At 31.9% G+C, this 16074-nt stretch overlaps 2 protein-coding genes across 3 annotated transcripts; one reads left to right on the top strand and one right to left on the bottom strand.

Annotated features, from left to right (window-relative positions):
- Positions 1-3354: 3354 nt before the first annotated feature.
- LOC101248295 (alpha-1,4 glucan phosphorylase L-2 isozyme, chloroplastic/amyloplastic) lies at positions 3355-9547 on the bottom strand. The gene is made up of 14 exons (XM_004239021.5): positions 9234-9547; positions 8235-8467; positions 8040-8141; positions 7542-7718; positions 7152-7427; positions 6541-6812; positions 6280-6397; positions 5708-6136; positions 5459-5611; positions 4786-5151; positions 4580-4656; positions 4299-4485; positions 3793-3993; positions 3355-3638 (listed from the first exon to the last, which is right to left on the bottom strand). Exons 1-14 carry the CDS (start codon positions 9427-9429, stop codon positions 3522-3524), a joined length of 2904 nt encoding a protein of 967 aa, XP_004239069.2. The 5' UTR covers positions 9430-9547; the 3' UTR covers positions 3355-3521.
- Positions 9548-10342: 795 nt separating this feature from the next.
- Positions 10343-13811, top strand: LOC101248574 (putative SNAP25 homologous protein SNAP30). 2 transcript variants are annotated; one of them, XM_004239022.5, is made up of 6 exons: positions 10343-10477; positions 11677-12069; positions 12339-12432; positions 12515-12642; positions 12735-12832; positions 13368-13811. In XM_004239022.5, exons 2-6 carry the CDS (start codon positions 11689-11691, stop codon positions 13465-13467), a joined length of 801 nt encoding a protein of 266 aa, XP_004239070.1. In that variant the 5' UTR covers positions 10343-10477; positions 11677-11688; the 3' UTR covers positions 13468-13811. The 2 variants fall into 2 exon arrangements, with proteins under 2 accessions (XP_004239070.1, XP_019069322.1); XM_019213777.2 differs by lacking the exon at positions 10343-10477 and adding an exon at positions 10489-10528.
- Positions 13812-16074: the final 2263 nt, after the last annotated feature.

Here is a 16074-nt window from a genome sequence, read left to right on the forward strand (position 1 = left end):
TTATTATTTTTGAATATTTTTTTGAATTCTATATAGTGTACCAAACACAAAAATGTAAATAAAAAAAAAACTAAACCTCCTTAATTTTTCTAAAAGATTAAATTCAAAAATATATTTGTTCGCACCAAATTTACCGTAAATTATTAAATTTTTTAGCTTGTATAAAAATAAGATAAGATCATCGTCTATTATTCAAATCAATAGGGGGATCAACCTAGAAAATAAGAGTACTATAAATGGACCACATGCCAAAAGTTTTTTACCTTTATTTTTTCGAAAATAAAATTCTTGGGCTCTTTGAAATTTGAATAAAGAAATCATTATATTCATATGTCTAATGTATTAGTAAAATTTATGATTAAAACATAACAATTTCTCGTAAACAAGTCATAAAAATCTAAAAAATCGTATCACACATAATGAATGTGCTTTATATATATTACACGGACATTATATTAGTCGCTGACATGAATTGTGATACGATATATGATTGTTGCGATTTTTTCACCTTTATGATGAGAGATTTTAAAATGGTGCTCTTAGAAATGAGAATTACAATAAAAAAGATCGCTTCAAAAAAATAAACCTCGAGATATGCAATTAAAACTTAAATAAGCTCTAATACTTGTATCAAATATCGAAAAAAAGGGACTAGCTAGTTGCTCAAAAGAGGGTCTTGTAGCCTATGACACCATCAAGTCATTAACAAAAAAAAAAAAAAACAAATTTCTTTATTATAAAAATTATATTTTGCTTCCTTTTATTGTAGTTGACTTGCTATTGTTATTTGTTTGCATGTGTTTGGTTGGATTATAAATAATGTATACTATCTTTTTCACCTTTTTTCTTCTTCAACTAGATGGCCATTAATTGGTTCAATATTGTCCTTTTCTGTAGTCAACCAATGTTATGGCTCAAAATTGTTAATGAACCTTCAATTGAACCTCACCAAGGTCTTATTCAACATTAAATCTTGAAAATGGCTACCTATAATCTAGATTTCTGCAACTTGCTAGTCATTTTCTTGGACAAGTTTTTAGTTTTGAGGATAGAAAATATAAATAATATGTCACAACTTATGAAGTTATGTTGTTTCATCTTCTTTAGCTTTCTTGGACGATCAAGAGTGGATCAAGCATATTAGTGGTCTAAAGTCAAAATTAAATAGGATTTTAAACTTGGATAGTTAATAATTTTTATATAATTGATATTGTCTAGTTTTTAATTGATAATACAATCGTTCTTATTTTAAATTATTTTTCATGAGATATAGTACTTCAGATATGTCAAATTTCTTCTAATAATTTCTTTATTTTTCATAAAAAGTTTACTTTTTATACAAATAGTGTTCAATATTTGTTAAAAAAAATAATAACTTATAACCTATTATTATTAAAAATGAAAGCCCTTAAATTTAAGAATTTAAAATACATGCTTTTTTTAAACACTGTTAAGCCATCCCGTGAATGATGACACATTTTTAAGAAAGCTCTAACTAGAGGTGTTCTTTTACTAAATTAATCTAATCATTTATGTTTTGAAACTCCTAATTTGACTATAACTTTTTATATAACTTTTTGATAGTAATGATAAAAAATAAGAAATAACTATTTTTAATATAAGAATCAAATAATATAAAGTCGAGAAAGTAATTAAGTTGGAGTTCCTTTTTGTACAATGTTTCTTTCCCTTGACTTAATTGAGAAGAAATGAGTAATTAAAAGACTTTCTAAAATAATTCTCTTTTGTCTTTTTGACATCTTTTTTGGTACAAATTTCCACACCCAATTTTCCATGATTCCACTTTTATGCGTGTCTAGTGGAAACTCAAATGCATGAATAAGTTCAAAATTTTATATGTTAATTATAATAATAGTAAATTATTAAAAAAAAAAATAGTTACATGTAAGTCTTTTCAAAATATACAATTTAAAATCTTGATGTGATATAATTTACGTGTTATTGATTTGAACAAGCTTTTTATTAAAAAAAAAAAATACAGTCTTTTTTTGGCCCTATCTTACTTAATATCCTTTAAAATTCAATGTGAGTGTAATTTTGGAAATATATAATTTTGGATTATCACATCTTAATAATTAGTTTTTCAAAACTATATCTACTTCGTGTTAGCACATTGTAATATACTATAATAAAAATAATTTTTAGCGGTATTAAATATTGACATTAATAAAGAGTGTTAAAGTCTTTATCGACATTAGTTATGTGTCATTAGAACCAATATCGCTAAAGACTTTAGTGACAAATACAAAGAGTGACAATTGCTGCTAAAAATACATATTTAGCGGCAATTAAGAATTAAATGCCGCTAATGATCATTTTTGTTGTAGTGATATTGACGTGAGCTCAAACTTCATACATTGTAATGGATAATTATTTTTTGTACTTTATCATAAGTAGGTAACCCTTTCTCATAGTGTCATTTTTGAGTCAAGTGTCTAGGCATCCGCAACTAGTTATGCATTCGACATTGCTAACTCCAGACGAACACTACAATAGTGACATCACCGTCCATGACACGGTGGGCGTGGAGGGTGGTTGGTGGCTCTGATACCATTGATATAACTCAACAAGAAGTACACCTCAAAAGCTAGTTATTGAGATACTGTGGGTGAAATAATATGAAAATAATTATTATAGCTAGGTTTGTCCAAATTCCAAAACTGTCACAAAACTCGGTAAAAATTCTAGAATTTCACACTTAAAAAAACGAACTCAAACTCCATATAAAGAAGCGGTAATTTTCCCATTTATCCCAAAATTAACCTCTAAATTAGGAAAAAGGCCATTTTGAGCCCAGACCCAATGGGCCAGGAGCTGGTCATCAATTAACATATTTGAGCCCATCAAAATGCTTATTGGGTTTGGCGGCCCAAATTCATGATAATAATCAAAGTAAACACTCTTCAATTTTACACAATTTGAAATTTTAAAATAATTTTCTATAATTCTTGCAAGAAAAAGTTTATAATTTTTTTTAGAGATAATTACGAGTCTAAACCACTCGTCCATTAGTTTATAAAATATGTATAAAGTTTATAGATCGTGTATACAATATACATACATATACATGTTTGTCTTTTAACAAGGAAATGCAAACTAGTTGACACCAATAGTATTAGCACTAAGCTCGTATTTTTTTCCCTAGGATTTATGTTACTTCATGTACTTCGTTTATTGCACTATTTGACTTGTTATTGTTACATATGTATTTTCCTTCGTGTGTTACTTCATCTGATGGTCTATCAGAATCAGTCTTTCTATCTCCACGAGATAAGTATAAAGTCTGTATACAATCTATCCATTCCAGACTCCACCTATGGAATTACGAGTATGTTGTTGTTCAAAACAAACTTCATTATTTTCAAATATATATAATCGACAATAAATATTCAAAACTTGTAACATTTCAGTAGCAACTCTTGACAAGATTTACTAATTATAATGGTATGGGAGAACCTCAGGGAGAAAAAATTGGCTTCACCCTTTAACTGGCTTAACATTTAAGGTAATTCAACAGGTTCAATTCTCCATATGTCTCTTGCATATTGATGAATTGTTCGATCACTGCTAAATTTGAACGATCCAGCTGTGTTTAAGATCGACATTTTGGTCCATTTCTGCATTCATTTCAACGACAACATGTTTCAAGAAACACTACACGAAAAGGATACTAAGTACTAATATGAGTAATAAGTTTGTTTGTGCGCGAGTAATATGAAACAGAGAAGATATGGTTAAACAGATTGTGAAATGAGACTACGAGAAGTATACCTTCTGGTCTCGATATGCTTCATCAACTTTATCTTGGCACTCTATATAATCAGGGAAATCTTTTCCTACAAGAAAATAGTCAGCACGACCAAAGCCTTCGTTTCCTTCTAAGGATCCCATGAGTTCTTCATAGTTGTAGGGGCCAAAGACGCCTGTCCTAATGAACGCCTTTACTTCTTCAAATCTTGGGTCGGGGATAAACTACGTGAAGAACAGATAGGGTAAGAATCGATAAGAATGATGCAGCTACAATTTATCTGTTATACTTTCCTTTTTAGTTCGTTCCAAAAATGATGCTTCTTCCCTTTTTTTGCACTTTCATTCTATATATCGTTAATTTAGCTATATGAGGCGTTAAAGATTCAAAAGTATTCTTTTTCTATCTGAAACTTCGTGTCAAGTCATAACCAGACAAACAGATTGAAAACGGAGGAGGGAGTAGTTTTTTTATGAGCTTGTGCTTGTGCAATGTAAATTGTATGATTAAGAATGAAAATTTATGTTACCTTTCCCTCGGCTCTTTCCTTTCGCAGACCAGCAATTTCATGAGCCTGAGCTCCGAAAAGGAAGAAATTGTCCTCTCCAACTTCCTCTCTTATCTCAACATTGGCACCATCTAACGTTCCGATAAGGAGGCAGCCATTCATTGAAAATTTCATGTTGCTGGTTCCACTAGCCTCCATACCAGCAGTACTATTGAAACAATATCGATATATCAGACAGGTATACGACATATTAGCTCTATAGAAATTTGTGACCTTATGCAAAAACTAACGAAATTAAGTACCTAATGTGCTGGGACAGCTCACTACCAGGAATTAGCACTTCCGCTACACTGACGTTGTAATCAGGAACAAAGACAACCTGAAATGCAAACCGATAATTTTTCAAATCTATCGCACCATCTTGGACTTATAACAGGTATAACCAGAGGTTAGTAACATCTTCGAAAATCTTCAAGCATACATTGTTTTTGACTCGTCCTAATCATACCTTCAAAAGATCACCAATCTCGGGATCATGGTTGACTGTTGCCCCTACATCAGTGATAAATTTTACAATTCTCTTGGCCTGAACATATGTAGCAAATGCTTTTCCTCCAAATATGCAAACTCGAGGAACAAACTTTTCTTTTCGTTCTTCAGGGCTCATTTCTTTCATCTTCTTGTAGCGATAAACAATGCCGAATATATTTAATAGCTGCCTCTTATACTCGTGAATGCGCTTGATCTGAACATCAAACATCGCATCGGGACTGACCACGTATCCTGTTTTTTCTTTAATGAGAGAGACAATCTTCATTTTGTTATTTCCTTTTGCCTTCCTCCACTCAGACTGGAGTTCTTCGTTATCAGCAAACTGTTCGACAGTTAAATGCATGTATGTTCAGTATAAGTAAAAGGGCAACCCAAGCTTCCGCTATGCACGGAGTCCGGAGTAGGGCCGGACTATGATTATCAAGTCAAAATAGGACAAACAGATAGAAACGGAGCTAGTAAAAGAATAGAGTTATTTCCTTTACTTGCTCATACATTTCACATGTTCTTATGATATTTATAAAGATCTCTTTCCACATAGAAGGACTAAAGTAAATAATCCATTCAAGAAAGCTGTTGACGACGGTTTAGGAATCAATAAGATCACAAGTCAGAAACAACTCGTTTACCTTTCGAAGCTCTGCCAATTTTTCAGTGTTTACCAACCAATCATCAGATCCTGTCCATTTGGTTATAATTTCACTCAACTCTGGGTTACAGAAACTTAACCATCTTCTTGGTGTCACACCATTTGTCTTGTTTTGGAATTTCTCTGGCCATAACTGTCGATGAACAAATAGTTTTGATCAATCGAAATAATTGAAGAGGAGAAGTGAAAATGATATCTATCACTTCTAGCCGTGTGATAATGTTCATACCTTGTAAAATTCATTGAAAACTTCATCTTTAACTATTTCACTATGAATCTCAGCAACACCGTTAACTGCATGACCACTAACTACACATAGATTTGCCATGTGAACCACCTGTGGTCTATTTGCATGTGGCCCGAATATCCGTTTTATTTTTGCTTGACTATCCTTGACCTCAACCTTCTCAACCTCAGTTTCCTCCTCTTCGTTCGTAGTTTCTGCTTTTACAGCCTCAGTTTCCTCATCTTTACCTTCTTCTAGTTGTTCTTCTTCTGCTGCTTTTTCGACATCAGCAGCATTTTCTTTGGCTTTGATAAGTAACTCCAAAACAGAAGTAGGTATTTCAACATTATCCAGAATCCTCATTTGGTTTAGCTTTTCTTGCAACAAGTCAAGATCTTCAGTACCATATTCAGTAAGTATAGTTAGCAAAAGCTGCAAAAGCATCCACATTTAGTAGTTCTCAGAAAGAATGAAGCAAAAGTAATATGTTGAGCTGCAACGAATTCGATCAAGAAGTTCAAAATGTAAAATATCAACTTAATCCTAGAAATGAAAATGGAGTTTAAAATTTTCACCTCCTCATCTATCATTGCTATGATCTCCACGTGCCGAGGAAGCAGTTCACCAAGAAGTGTGAAGCTCCATTTCTCTAGAGCCTCGGGTAAAACAGTGTGGTTAGTGTATGCGACCGTTCTGCCAAGATATAACAATGTCACAGGAGTAGAGCTACTGTATTTACATGAATAAACAAAGGGAAGAATCATCTACGCTTGTATCTTAAAGCTAATTGCTAGAAAAATTAGACATTTATCGGATGCAATAACGGAAGAAAGAACCTTTGAGTAATTCCCCATGCCTGCTTCCAGCTCAAACCTTTAACATCTATCAATATCCTTAAAAGTTCTGGTATGCAAAGTGTTGGATGAGTGTCATTCATCTGTACTGCAACCTTTTCCGGGAACTGATCCCAGTTCACTGCATTCCCTGATCTCTTCTCGAACCGTGCAATAATGTCCTGAAGAGAAGCAGAACATAGGGTGTATTGTTGCTTTAACCGAAGTGTCTTTCCCTCAAGTGACTCGTCACCTGGATATAAGACATAGCAAATCTGATCCAAAATACAAGACACAATATTAGGGAATGCTCTTCTTGTGGTTAATAACCAGAATCTCGCAGTATTTCCGCAGCATTCATGCTTTTGAATTGTACTTGCTCCGTTTCACTTTGTTTGTCTGGTTTTGACTTGGCACGGAGTTTAAGAAAAGTAAAGAAAACTTTTGAATCTTGTGGTTTAAAACATGTCATGTGGAAGGTTAGAATTAACGAGTTTCCAAAAAAAGAAAAGAGACTTTCCTTTTAAACAAACTAAAAAGGGAAGTACGACAAACAAATTGAAACGGAGAGAGTATTTTATAGTTTCTCAAGTAAGCTAAAGAAAAAGGTACACCTTCTCAGCCTTTTTCTGTGCCTCATATGCTTTGGCATGGTCTCCGTTGTTAAAAGCATGTAGATCAAAAGCTTCTGCAGCTAGCTTTGTTGACCACAGTCGAAGGTTGATAGTTGTTTTTGTTTTATATCCTGGTATTGGGACATCATAGGCAACAGCAGTTATATCTTCTCCGCCAACCCATTCCTTTGACCCATCAGCTCCTTCAATGACCTTCCCATAGAATTTTACGGGATACGAAATATCATTCCTGACAATTTCCCATGGATTTCCCATCTGAGAAAATGATAGTCCTATTACTTTGGAGCATAGCAAAGAACATATAAAAGCTATTGAAAAATACGAAAAAACGTGCAGTCAGTAGTATCAAGGTCCTCCAACATATCGTACCTCGAGCCAGTTTTCAGCAACTTCCTCCTGGCCATCTTTTGTAATAAGCTGTTTGAAAAGGCCATATTGGTATCTAAGTCCATAACCCCATGCAGGGTAGTTTAGCGTCGCCATTGAGTCAAGAAAGCAAGAAGCAAGTCTTCCTAAGCCTCCATTCCCTAAAGCTGCATCTGGTTCCTGTCAGTCATTACAGTAAACAGCTTAAGCTAATTACAGTAGACGACTATCCCGCGTGAAATCAATTGATATATATCACAATGTTAGAACAGTGATGATGAGAACGGGATAGTTTGACTACGTTGACATGTTATTAAATCATTTTGGAAAAGCATATCAATCAAGAACTTGTGCAATATAGAAACAGGAGCTAGTCGCCTTCAAAGTGTTAGTAATAGTCAAATAGGGCTGTACTGAAACAAGACAGACTCAATCAAACAAAAAACTACTTTGAGTGGCTAACCGTCAACAGAAATAAGTAAGTTCTTACAGAAATCCGACCTGCCTGGCTACATCCTCTAAACTGTATCCGAGCTTAGTTAAAGCATCTGCATAAGGTCCGTTTAGCCCCAAGTTACCAATAGCATTGAGTAAAGCTCTTCCCTGCAAGCACCAAAAGCATATTAAAGCAACTCACTTCAACGACGACCTCTGTAGTTATACTCGAAATAAAAAGGGAAGCCTAGCTAATCTAACCTGAAGAAACTCCATAGACAAGTAATATGCCTGCTTTACATTCATCTTTTCGTAGTATTCATATGTGGCATTCCAACTTAAAATGAGCATATCTCGAACACTCTCTGCAGTTGCATAGTACGCCTTGGGAAGTTCAAACTTCTCAGGAGAAAATGATGGCGTGAACTCTGCGTGATACTTTATACTTGATAAAACAGACGTTGAGTCCGGCTGATAAACATCTAATGTAAATCCTGAAAATATCAAAAACAAACATTAATAAGTCCAATTGGACTTGCTGATCTCCAATTAACAAAGGGTCCAAATAATAGTCGTAATGGAGTGATAACTCTACTATATACGAAATTTTCAAATTCTACTTCTCTAAACAAACACTACCTACTCTCTCTACCAATGCGCGACTCTTACACCCTGGCATGTCCAGGCTGAAGATCTTGAGCGTAGACATTATAACATAAGGTATCAATACTAGTTAAACTACAAATAGAAATGTGTCTTGAGCCGAGGATTCACCAAAAACGATCTATCTACATTCACAAGATAGAAGTTAGGTCTAAGTACACAACATCCCTCCTCAGACCCCGCTAGTGGGATTGCACTGGGTATGTTATCGTTGTCTTTCTGACACCATGTTAAATAAATCAATAGACCTAGGACCTAAGTCAATCTCAAAAGCTAATTAACGAGGTGAGCATTGCTAATACCTTATAGGAAACAACTCGTTTCCTTAACCAATGTGAGATTCTAACACACGCGAACACATTCAATTTGTTTATCTTACTTCCATTTCTAGTCTTTTTCAAAAATAATGTCGCGCCCCTTTTTCAACAACTCTTTAATTTTTTTACTTTCCACGCGAGACGTTTAACACCACAAGATTAAATAACACTAAAGTACATTCAACATATCAATTTCATATCATAACAAGTCTGTATTTTGTTAAACTTAGTGTCAAGTTAAAATCAGACAAAGAAATTAAACGGACAATTATTTCAATACCTTCATCAGAGGAAGAATCTTTTGTCTTCTGCTTTTGATCACTAGCAACATTGCTAACATAGAAACTTCTTCTTCTTCTTCTTAAATTGAACAATAAACTCCTCCTTCTACTCAAAAAAATATTTGAGTTTTTGCTTCTGAAATTGTTATTAAAACTTGAAATTGAGTTCAATCCAGAGACAGCAAAAGTTGCCATGATGTCTCTGAACTGAAATTTTTCAAAATGCTAAAATTTTTAGATACAAAATTTAAGCAAAATAATTGTTGAAAAATGACTGGAGCAACATGTGATTTGTTGTTTTCTTTTTAAACAAAACATGTACTATTGTACAAAAAACCTGTTGATTTTGATATTTTTGGGATTGTGTGGCTAGTAAAATTCAGGTTAGTTGGACATGTAGATATTTTCTTCTTCCACTTTTTGGGAGTTAGAATTTTTTTTTTTTAATTTTGGAAATTTTAGTAGTTTAGTTGCATGATTATTTGAGTTCTACAGTTGTATTGGATCGATTGAACTCAGTAACTTTCGATCAAATTTATATTTATTTTTAAATTTTTCATCAAATATGTAATAGTAAAACTAGAATTTCAAATTCATTAACTTTAAATCCTGGCTCTCCTTTGCACCTCATCCTTTCTCAAGAGTTCGAGCTCAAGAAAATATAGTCATTTTTTTGTAGAGAATACTAATTTATCCAATTTGAGATTTTTCACATTAGTCGGACCCTGAAATGGATACCAAACAACGAATGGAAATAATAATAAAAAGAAGTAGGTGAAAAGATGAGGTAAGAAGCTAATATAAATTAGGGGTCGTTTAATATGAGGATAACGATAGTAACATGAGGTTATTTTTTCTAAACCTTCAATATATGATAGTAACACCAATTTAAATGCAAACCATGGGATAAAGTAATTCCGAAATTAACTAATACCTCAATTCAGACATGAAATAAAATTAAGCCTCAACTTATTATCATTATCTCACATATCAAACGAGCGCTAAATGTTTGGAAAACAGGTAAAATTGCCAATAGCTGGTTTTAAGGGGAACCTTCCATTTTTTTTTCTCCTTGATATATTTGATCCATTGATAAAATAAATTCTCTGTGTCCATTGTTTCTTTCATTATAATTCACTACTTCTGAGAGGAAGAAATTTTCTGTAAAATTCAGTATTTCTTCTCTCCCCTTAATTAATTAATTCCCTCTTCATAAATAGATCACATCTTCAATCATTCAAAGGTAATTAATTATTTCATTCCAACTTTTAAAAATTGTTTTCTTTAATCTTGGGTACTTACCTTTTTCTCCTTTGTCATTTTGTTTTTGTTTTGTTGAGGTTGGCTTCTTGTCAGAGTACTTTTGACGTGGAACATAAATTTGTATATGTAAAAGTTGACAAAAATTGCAACAAGTCATAACTTTGATAATATAACGGGTGAAATGTTAAACTAGCGTTTAACCATAGATTTTAGATTAGATTTTGAAAAATTATATTTAATATTTGTTTGACCATGAAATTTGATGAGATTTTAAAATTTCAATCTTCAAATATTTTTCTCTTGATCTTGGTCATTTTTAGAAAAAAGAATTTTGTAAATGAATCTCCAAGAATGAAAAGTTGTAGTGGTTCACCTTCTAAAATTCATTTAGCTTTTTCAGTTATCATTAGCCTATAAAGTTTGATGTCAGTCAACTAATAGATATTATCTCAGAAAGTCAGGTTTCTATTTTTTATTTTTTTTGCTTGAGGTTGGTTTCTTGTTAGAATACTTTTGACGTGAAACACAAATTTGTAGTCATAATATTGAAATATAACTGGTGAAATGTTAAGTTAGCGTTTAACCATAAATTTTAAAAAATTATATTTAAATATTTGTTTGGCCATGAAATTTGATTAGATTTTAAACTTTCAGTCTTCAAATATTTTTCTGTTGATCTTGATCATTTTTAAAAATGAATTTTGTAAATGAAAAGTTATAGTGGTTCACCTTCTAATAAAATTCATTCAGTTTTTTCAGTTATTCGATTAGCCTAAAAGGGGTTGATGTCAGCTAACTAATACTCCCTCCGTTTCATAAAGAATGATCTGATTTGACTTGATACTGAGTTTTAGAATATAAAGAAGACTTCTGAATCTTGTGGTCCTAAATTAAAGTTGGGTCAAATGTACAAAACTGCTCTTTGATCTTGTGCTCTTAAACATGTCACGTGGAAAGGTGAAATTAAAATGTTGTCAAAAAGGAAAAGAAGTTATTCTTTTTTAACAGACTAAAAAGGAAAGTTCTTTTTTATTTCAGCAAAGAAAATGATGTTATGAGATAATAACTATTAGTCGACTAACCATGTTGTTATTGTTGTATGTATAGTTTGAAATATAGTAAATTTGCAAGCAAATTTGAGTGTTTTGGTTTATAATCTTGAAATTGTTTGCATATCAGGTGAAGTGAAAAATGTTTGGATTCAGGAAAAAAGCAGACTCTGCTACTCCTGATGAAAAAAATGTAATGAAAGCTGGTCGGAGGACATCCTCCGAGCCAGTTCTTGTCACACCTGATGACGATGATTTTGGAACATCATCGTCGTCATCAGGTGGGACAAGGAACAAACATAAAAGTAAGACAGAGGATTTTGATAACATGTCTGTGCAAGAATTGGAAGGGTATGCTGTAGACCAAGCTAAGGAGACAACGAGCTCGGTCAATAACTGTTTGAAGATAGCTGAGGATATTAGACAAGAAGGTGCTCAGACACTCGATACCTTGCATAAGCAAGGCGAGCAAATTAATCGTACTCATATGATGGCTGTTGAAATGGATCGCGATTTGAGCAAGGTATTGATCATTTTCAATTACTATTAATAGCACGGATAGTGTATACTCTTTATTTTATAGACGTAATGCATAAACAAACACTCCAATGTAACTTTTTATTATGCATATCTAAACACCTCAACTCGTCTCTATTGTGTCAGTTGAACACTGCAACTTTTACAAGTATAACATTTGGAAAGTAGCTTAATTTGCTTTGCTCATTCAATGTACAATCCGGAAAAAAAATGGTATAAAAGTTGACAATAATGATCATGTTTTCTGCATTTTAGGGTGAAAAGTTATTGAACAATCTTGGTGGCATGTTCGCGATGCCTTGGAAGCCAAAGAAAACTCACGATATTAAAGGGCCTCGAACTTCAAAAGGTTTCATGTTATTAGTATCTGCATTATCGATTGTGACTATGTTATCGATTTTACTGACTTTCATCTTCTCTGGTTTTCGTAGATGATAATCATAAAGGGAAAGGTAGTGCAAGTGAAAGGGAAAAATTAGGTTTGTCGAATGGTAAAAAGGGGAAATCAGCCTCGAGTACACCTCCTCCTGAATCGATGAATGCTATGCAGCAAATTGAGGTACATTTCGTATACACAACATTCAATCTAGCTATCTATTCGTGGCCTTGTAACTTGGAGTAAAAAAAAAAACTATGTTTATGTTTAAATAGTCTGAGAAGGCGAAGCAAGATGATGCACTTTCGGATTTGAGCAACATATTGGGTGATCTAAAAGGCATGGCTGTTGACATGGGATCTGAACTTGACAAGTAAGTTTCATCAAACATAATGTTCTTCTTCTTTGTTACTATGTTGTTACGTTTCATTTTGAACACTTTCGACAATATGTAACTTAGTTTTCTGAAGTTAAAATGTGTTTTTTTCAAATGGGAAGTCATGAAAGTGATTGTTAACTTTCATCTGTGATGAACATCTTTAGCCTTGATATCTTATTTTCTTGTTGTTGTTTCTACTTCCCCGCTACCTCTTTTTCATCATTAGCTAAGTCGAGGGTCTATCAGAAACAACCTCTCTACTTTCTCAACGTAGGGGTAAGGTCACGTGCACTCAACACTCCTTAGACTCCACGGCTCCACCTTCAGGATTACACTGGTTTTGTTGTTGACTTGTTGATAATGAACATGTAGCTCACAACCGCAGTGATTAATGATCATACATGTAAATGTTTATACATTGACAATGTATAAAGAAGTTTTATGTTGTTAGTGTAATTTAACATGTTATAGTACGTCTGTTTTTCATTTATTATCGATAACACATGTTGTTGAAATGTGATAAATGCAGGCAAAACAAAGCTATAGATGATCTTGACAAAGATGTTGATGAATTAAACTCTAGAGTTAAAGGTGCAAATCGACGTGCACGTCAAATAGTAGGGAAGTGAAAGAAGAGGACACTTGTTTTTTCCTATGTTGCTCTGACTTTTCCAAAATTGTTGATATACTCGTGTCAGATCCTTCGAAATACACTACTTTTGATTCGCGACATTTTTGAAGAGTCTGAGCATCATAACTTGCTTCAACATCAGATTTACTGAGTTTTTTGGCATTTTGGCTTTAAGGTCTATTGGAAGTTTTGGTTGCTTCTTTTTAACTTTTTTTCTTTTAATTTCATTTTTTTGTTATTAAGATTACCTTTTCTAATTTTTAAGTTTTACTGGATTATTTCATTGTTTATTGTTCATTTGTAATTATAAAATAAAAAAATAAAAAAGCCTTTTTATAATTAGTTTTTCGATGATTTGATCGGTTTGATTCTGTTTATTTTTAGTTTATTACTATCGTTATATAAACATGCTAAAGTAAATCAAATCAGTAAAATATTCTATATTGATCAATCATCGATATATTTTATTCTATAAATTTAATTGTAGTCCAATTTTGAATATAGGTTTTCTTAAAGACTTTGACAACAACAGCTATCATAATAAATAGCATTTCGAAATTTGAAAATCACTAATGTAAATGCTCACCACATATTTATCATTTTAAGAGAAAGAAAATTGAATATTATAAATCAGACTTTATTACAAAAGATTATAAATAATCTTTATTTTCTATCATTAGGCTTTGACAACTTTTATATTAACCCCACATCTTTAAATACATGTCATTTTTAAGTTTAAGTCACTATAAATAAGAGGTATTTTTCATCATCTCGTAATAAAAGTTATTAAATGAGTTTACATCTCAAAATACATAGTATACCAAAAAATTAAGCTCAACTCGAAAATTGTGTCACTCATTTTTGTTAATGAATCTTTTTGTTGAATGTCTTTTTCTTTAATAACTAGTTAATATTTTATTTTATTGTAACTTATCCCTTTAGTATTTTTTGAATATATAATTTTGTAAGTTATCATAAAAGCATACTATAGTCTAATATTTTTATTTAAAAAATTAAATATCTCTTTGATCTTAACTTATGTAAAAATATGGTCCAAAACTCTTAATTATGACTATAAAATTTTCAAATTGACTCTTTAAATATTTTAGAATAAAATTATATATTTAAAATTACTACACGTCAATATAGATACTAATTCTAAATAATTTAATGAAGTTTTAGAAAATCATAATCAAAGAAAAAATTATTCGACCCCTAATAGTAATACATCCACGTATATTGAAACTCGATAGAAATGATATACTCTCTATATTGACCTTTACTTATTCATATTAGAAATATTTAAAAAAAATGAGGATTTACCATTTTATAACTATTTTACTTTCTTTAGTTACGTTCGATTCATTTTTTTCAAACAATAAATGTCTTATAATAATTACGGGTAATATAATAAAATATTATTTCATTTATTTTTATTTTTAAAAAAAATATATGTCAAAAATCTAGTAGTACTATATAAAACTTGTTCACCATCTCACTTTTACTCTGTTTCTTTGTTTTGCCTGTAAGAATTCAGAAATCGCCATTAAAACACCTCTTTTTTCCATCTTCTTCGAGTTGAAGAATGGCGCGTAAATGTATAGTGCTAGCTTGTTTGATCTTCCTTTCCTTCTCTGCAATGGCTTCAATTCCCAATTCGACGAAAAAATATGATCAAGAAGATCATCTTCATTCACCTTCTGTAATTTGCTATCAATTCCAAAGAATTCGCCACTGTCCACCATTTCCTCCACAGCTTTCGTCGCCATCATCATCTTCATCACTGGATGAAATTGACCCAAGATTTGGTGCGGAGAAAAGATCAATCCCTTCTGGTCCTAATCCTCTGCACAACTGAAAAAAAAAACAGAGCATCACCATTTTCATGGAAAGAAAGTTCATTTCTTCGATTATTTAGTTACCCTTTTCATATTTCAGAAGAAAACTCGAAGAAGAAGGAGAAGTAGAAATCGATTTGCTTATGTAATCAGAGTTCTATTTTTTTTTTTTTGTCAATATTATGTACTAAGTTTTAAGTTTTTAGTTCTTGTTTTGTCTGCATTAAGAGATTATTTAGTTACGGTTTTATAACAAAGTTCGAGAATTGATGTGTATTCGAATCATAATAATAGTCTTTTTTAAATCTTTAATAGCTTCAGAATAGGTTGAGAGAAAAATGAATAAATGTTTGATATGCATAACTCGAATGAGGGTAGTTGAGGATCGGGTTGTAGCTCTATCTCGTATATTACTTTTTGATGGAATTATCTATAAAATTATTGATAAGTGATATTATATAATGATAGTAAATGATATAGTATATTTAAACGTTATAGCAATACAATACGATATAATATATTATGAAATAATATGTAAGGACCGATCAAATTGTATCAGGAGTGTTTGTGGTATAATTAAAAGGGCATAATACATATATTGGACCCTAAACTGAATTTTTAACCAAACTAAGTCATTATATAAAATAGTTTACCAAAGTAATACATTTTTCTAAAATTTTACAAAACTAGTATAAACGTATTTCACGGTAACGTTTTAGGGTATATTTTATTTTTTTAAAACTAACAGCATTAGTTTGATATACGTT

The sequence above is a fragment of the Solanum lycopersicum genome, chromosome 5 (genome assembly GCF_036512215.1).
Source record: "Solanum lycopersicum chromosome 5, SLM_r2.1".
NCBI lineage: Eukaryota > Viridiplantae > Streptophyta > Magnoliopsida > Solanales > Solanaceae > Solanum > Solanum lycopersicum.